Raw genomic sequence first — 5,432 nt, forward strand, 5'->3', positions numbered from 1 at the left:
GGTCGAATAGTCAAGCGTTTCGGCGGTTGAGAGAATGAAATAGCCGATAGAAAGAGAGATAATAGATGGAGAAGAAAAGTCCTAGAAAGTGGCCGAATGAGGAGAGAAAACAAGGTCAAGAAAGAATAGAGACCAGAAAAGTCAGAAGGCAAGGGAGAGAGAAAGATTGTGGGGGAGAGAGGGAGAGGGCTACACAGACACATAGACAGATAGAGATAGAGAGAGAATGAGAGAGAGTGAGAGAGAGAGAATGCGACAAAGATAGAGAGAGCTTGTGGGACAAAGAGAGATAGAGACTACGAGGGGAGAGAGTGTGTTTGAGAGAGATAGAGAGTGGGACACAGAAAGAGGGCGAGAGAGAGATATGGAGGACAGTACGAGAGTTTGAAGGTGAGTGCGACAAAGAGAGAGAGAGAGAGAGAGAGAGAGAGACTGTGAGGAGAGAGAGTTTATGTTTGAGAGAGAAAAGAAGCGAGACCAAGAAAGAGAGTGCGAGAGAAAGAGGAGACCGAGAGAGAGTGCGGGAGAAAGAGGGTTATTTCAAGCAAGGGATCAAGAACGAGAAAGAGGGGCGATAGAGGTGAAGCCATAGACATAGATAAACAGATTGAGCGAGGGATAGAGAGGGATATCCAGAGAGAGAATTTGAGATTATATATGATTGTAAATTTGAGATTCATTAAATCTTGAGAGCGATAATTTACAAAATCGGAACACAGACGATCCCATAAAACCATCCGCTAGATGTCCCCATGTGCATGATTTGGCAAAGAACCCGACAAGGGTATAAAAGGGCCCCCACGAAACCTTAGTTCCCGGGGGCAAAGTTGGTGGCGTAGGCCCAGGCGTTGTTGTTGACTGGGTCGGCGAGGTGGTCGGCGAGGTTCTCGAGGGGGCCCTTGCCGGTGACGATGTCCCGCACGAAGAAGTTGAACATGGAGAACATGGCGAGGCGGCCGTTCTTGATCTCCTTTACCTTGAGCTCGGCGAAGGCCTCGGGGTCCTCGGCCAGGTTCAGCGGGTCGAAGCTGCCGCCGGGGTAGAGCGGATCGACGACCTCGCCGAGCGGCCCGCCGGCGACGCGGTAGCCCTCGACGGCGCCCATGAGGATGACCTGCGTGGCCCAGATGGCGAGGATGCTCTGCGCGTGCACCAGGCTGGGGTTGCCGAGGTAGTCCAACCCGCCCTCGCTGAAGATCTGTGACCCGGCCTTGAACCAGACCGCCTCGCCGAACTTGACGCCGTTGCGGGCGAGCAGCTCGGGGAAGACGCAGCCCAGCGCGTCGAGCATGGCCCAGCGGGCGTGGATCACCTCCAGCTCGCGGTTCTTGGCGAAGGTATCGGGGTCGGCCGAGAGCCCGGCCGTGTCCCAGCCGTAGTTGCCGATGAACTCACCGGTCAAGTACGACGGAGCCTCTCCGGAGAAGGGGCCGAGGTACTTGACCTGGTCGGGGCCGTACCAGAGGCTGCCGGAGGAGACGGGCTTGGGCTTTGCGGCCGTCTTCCTCATGGAGATCCGGCCCTCGCTGAAGACCTCGGAGCCGGCGGGGGAGAGCTTGACCGCCTTGCCGGCCATGGAGGGGGAGGAGAGGGCCATGCTCGCCACCGTCGATGGAGCTGCGTTGGTCGAGCTGCGATGTGGTTGATGCGCTTGGTCAGGGAGAGCTGATGGATGACCCTGTTGAGGAAGCTCTCCTATTTATTATTTATCTTCAGAATCCCTGCACCCCCGAATCGAGGATATGAGCGGACGAGGAGAGATTTCCTCATCCAGTCCAGATATCAGTTCTGTTTCTCGGCCAAGTATCTCTTTGGTTCTTTTTCTAACCCCTCGTTCTTTCTCTTTTTCTCTCCGGATCCCCCACCCTCTCTCTCTGGATCCCTCTCGCCTTCTCTCTCTATCCTTCTCCTATTTCCCCATCTCTCCCCCTCTCACTCTCTCTCTATCCATCTCATGTTTCTCGATTCCTCTCTCTCTCTCTATCGTTCTCCTGTTTCTCGATCCCTCTCCCTCTCTCTCTATCGTTCTCCTATTTCTCGATCCCTCTCCCTCTCTCTCTATCGTTCTCCTGTTTCTCGATCCCTCTCCCTCTCTCTCTATCCTTCTATTTTTTGATCCCTCTGAAGACCAGATTGATCCTGATGATCAGCAGCGGGAAAGCTCGCCGAGGAATAACAAACTTAACGGTTTTGTTTTAGTTTGTTTTTCAGCAATAACGAGGACTGTTCGATCAAGATGAATGGTTGCAAACCGCCCAACGGAGATACAGTTATTTTAACTCTGATTGGGCCACATGGAGCTACGTGTATCTGTTTGTTTTTTCAGTTTGTAAATATATGGGCTTATAAATGCCCGTGAACTGTTTGTTGAAATGTGTGATTGAGTACGTCAAAACGTCAACCGACATTTGTTATTTTTCTCTTGTTCCTACTTCTTCCACCTCTCAATCTTCTCTTCCTGAGTGATCTAAGGGTTCTTCCAAGGAACATCTGTCGACTCTTCTGAAGCCAACAAGTGGTATCAGAGCGTTCTGATCTCTAAGGCCTGAAGAAATGCCGAGGAGAGGAGAGTCAATGGTAGTTATGGAGAAGCAAGCGGTTGTTGAAGCTGACACTCTGAAGATTTCATCAGGTCAGACACCTCTACTCATTTTGTCTAATACGAATTACAGACAGTGGGCTATGAGGATGGAAGTACACCTTGAAGCTTGTGGATTTTGGGAAGTGATCACCGACGAAGAGACGCAGAGAAAGAAAGATCACCAAGCTCTTTCCATCATTCTCTCAGCTGTTTCAGATGACGCAATGGATCAGTTGGATGTCAAGAAGACAGCTAACGAGAATTGCGAAATACTCCAAGTAGCAAATCTTAGAGTGGAAAGAGTAATTCAATCCAGAGTACATGGATTGAGGAGAATGTTCGAGAACCTCTCAATGAAGAAGGAGGAAAATGTAGCAGAATTTTCCCTCAAGTTTACAAAGATTGTGGGAGAATTGAGGAGTCTTGGAGAAAGACTTCCTGAGAGAGAAGTGGTGGGCAAGCTTCTTAGAGCTACACTGTCAAGGTATGACTCTTTGACGTTACATCTTGAGCAATTTGGTAATTTTAATACCATGACCATGGAAGAGGTTGTTGGGTTTCTCAAAGTTCATGAGATAAGGCTCAATGAACGTGAATCAAGAGAGGAGGAGCAAGCTCTCTTGATGCAGGCTAAGGCTAGGACGAAAAAAGATGATCCTGGTCAATCAGCAGGAAGAGGAAGAGGAGGAAGAAGCTCTGGAATAGGAAGAGGAAGAGGAGCTGGAAGAGGTCGAGGCAAAAATTCCTCTAATTCTTCCAATGAGGATGTCAAAAAGCCGTTTGACAAATCCAAGATCAAGTGTTTCAACTGTCAAAAATTTGGCCATTTCAAGTCAGAATGCCGAAAAGACAAGAAGAAGGATTGGAATGAAGAGAAGATGAATCTAGCAGAAGAGGGAAAAGAGGATTCAGCTCTCCTCATGGCCATCTCCGATGAAGCTGAAGATGTCCTTCTTCAAGGACTATGTGGCGAATCTTCAGTCTCAGACTTATGGTACCTTGACACAGGTGCCACATCTCACATGACAGGTAACAAATTGTTTTTTGCTTACCTTGATTCAGATGAAAGTGGCGTAGTGAGATTCGGAGACAGTTCAGTAATCGGGTATGAAGGAAAGGGAACGGTGAAAGTCGAGTGTGCAAATGGAGACACATTTAAGCTAGAGAATGTGCTGTACACTCCAACATTGAAGGTGAATATACTCAGTCTTGGTCAATTTGATGAAAATGGGTGTGAAGTGAGCATGAAGGATGGCACACTTATCATTCATAATGCCTCAGGAGTACTACTTATTAAGGTAAAGAAATCAGCAGGGAAACTTTATATGATTAAGTTGAATATTGTTGAAACATGCTATTTTACTGCTGAAACTGACAAGTCATCATGGCTATGGCACAAATGTTTCTGTCATCAGAGTTTTCACACTCTGAATTTGATGTTCAAATATAAAATGGCGGATGGATTACCTGTTATCAATATTTCTGACAAATCTTGCAAAAGTTTTATCAAGGGAAAACAGGTCAGAAAATCATTTCCAATCTCAGGCAATACCATCACAATGAAGCCTCTAGAGCTCGTCTCTGCAAACATTTGTGGGCCAATATTTCCAACATCACTTGGAGGTGACAAGTTTTTTTCTGCTAATAGTTGATGATTTTTCATAGCTCATGTGGGTTTCCATGTTAAAAGCCAAGTCAGATGTGTTTTCTGCTTTCAAGAAATTTAAGTCGTTGGCAGAAAATGAGAAAGATCTGAAGATCAAATGTCTCAGAACGTACAGGGGAGGAGAATTTTTATCACAAGAATTCAAGCAGTTCTATGACACATGTGGAATAAAGAGGCAGTTGACTGCTACATATACTCCTCAGCACAATGGATTAGTTGAAAGGAGAAACCACACATTTATGTTGTTGGTGAGAAGCATGATCAAAGAGAATAATTTTCCCTTGGAGCTATGGGCAGAAGCAGTAAGTACATGTGTTCATGTACTAAACAGATCGTCCACCAAAAGTCTGGAGAAGATGACTCCATATGAAATATGGACAGGAAGAAAGCCCAACATATAGCACCTTAGAGTGTTCGGATCGCTTGCATATGTGAAGAATGTAAGTGGTCATTTGAAGAAACTAGAAGACAGGAGTCAGCCCATGATCTTTATAGGTTATGAAATTGGAAGTAAAGCTTACAGATGTTATGATCCCATCACAAGGAAGATAATTGTGAGCAGGGATGTGATATTTGAAGAAGAAAGTACTTGGATCTGGAAAAGTGAAGAAGCATTGAGAAGAGGAGATGAGTTATTGTTGCCAAACTCATCAGAACAGGGTTTTTCAAAGAAGAACTTGAAACTTCTGAGACACCTGAGGTTTTGTCAAAAATTTCTGGCAATGCAGATCTTGGTCAGGATTCTTTAGAGTCTTTTCCCAACAGACCTGAAAGAATGAAGTCTCTCCAAGAAATCTATGACAGAACAGGGTGTTTGATGACTCTAAAATATGTCATCAAATAATCAAGTTCTTAAGTTTAAATTCATTACAATTATCTTGTGAATTCATGCTAAGTTCATGCATATGTATTGTTTTATGAAATCACTAACCCCACTTGATTCTTTGAATCAGGTGGAATATATTTAACATTTTATGGCTAGTGAACATTCAGAAACAGGTTAAGAAGATCAAGGAAGAGAGGAGGATCAAGAGAAGTGGGCAAAAATTCGAAGTGGCAAAAATTACGAAAATGCCCCTGGGCATGACTAAAGAGAAAACCTATAAATACTCTCTTGAGAGAGGACTTTGGGTTGTTCAGAATTTTCTCTAAGGAAACTAGGGCTTGGAGAAGAGGATTTCTGCA

The 5,432-nt window shown here is 45.6% G+C and overlaps 2 protein-coding genes across 2 annotated transcripts; one reads left to right on the top strand and one right to left on the bottom strand.

Moving 5' to 3' along the window:
• Positions 1-808: 808 nt before the first annotated feature.
• Positions 809-1,659, bottom strand: LOC144701312 (chlorophyll a-b binding protein 40, chloroplastic-like). The gene has a single exon (XM_078573104.1). It carries the CDS (start codon positions 1,595-1,597, stop codon positions 809-811), a length of 789 nt encoding a protein of 262 aa, XP_078429230.1. The 5' UTR covers positions 1,598-1,659.
• Positions 1,660-2,574: 915 nt separating this feature from the next.
• LOC144701449 (uncharacterized) lies at positions 2,575-4,996 on the top strand. The gene is made up of 4 exons (XM_078573256.1): positions 2,575-3,241; positions 3,419-3,589; positions 3,644-3,774; positions 4,976-4,996. Exons 1-4 carry the CDS (start codon positions 2,575-2,577, stop codon positions 4,994-4,996), a joined length of 990 nt encoding a protein of 329 aa, XP_078429382.1.
• Positions 4,997-5,432: the final 436 nt, after the last annotated feature.

This window comes from Wolffia australiana, chromosome 3 (genome assembly GCF_029677425.1).
Source record: "Wolffia australiana isolate 7733 chromosome 3, ASM2967742v1".
Lineage (NCBI taxonomy): Eukaryota > Viridiplantae > Streptophyta > Magnoliopsida > Alismatales > Araceae > Wolffia > Wolffia australiana.

Bases quoted from the DNA above. Each gene is read 5' to 3' on its own strand.
- LOC144701312 (XM_078573104.1), bottom strand. From the start codon at position 1,597: ATGGCCCTCTCCTCCCCCTCCATGGCCGGCAAGGCGGTCAAGCTCTCC.
- LOC144701449 (XM_078573256.1), top strand. From the start codon at position 2,575: ATGGTAGTTATGGAGAAGCAAGCGGTTGTTGAAGCTGACACTCTGAAG. The intron at 3,242-3,418 runs GTCAATCAGCAG...ATTTCAAGTCAG, and splicing joins GACGAAAAAAGATGATCCTG to AATGCCGAAAAGACAAGAAG. The intron at 3,775-4,975 runs GTGAATATACTC...CTGGCAATGCAG, and splicing joins TGTACACTCCAACATTGAAG to ATCTTGGTCAGGATTCTTTA.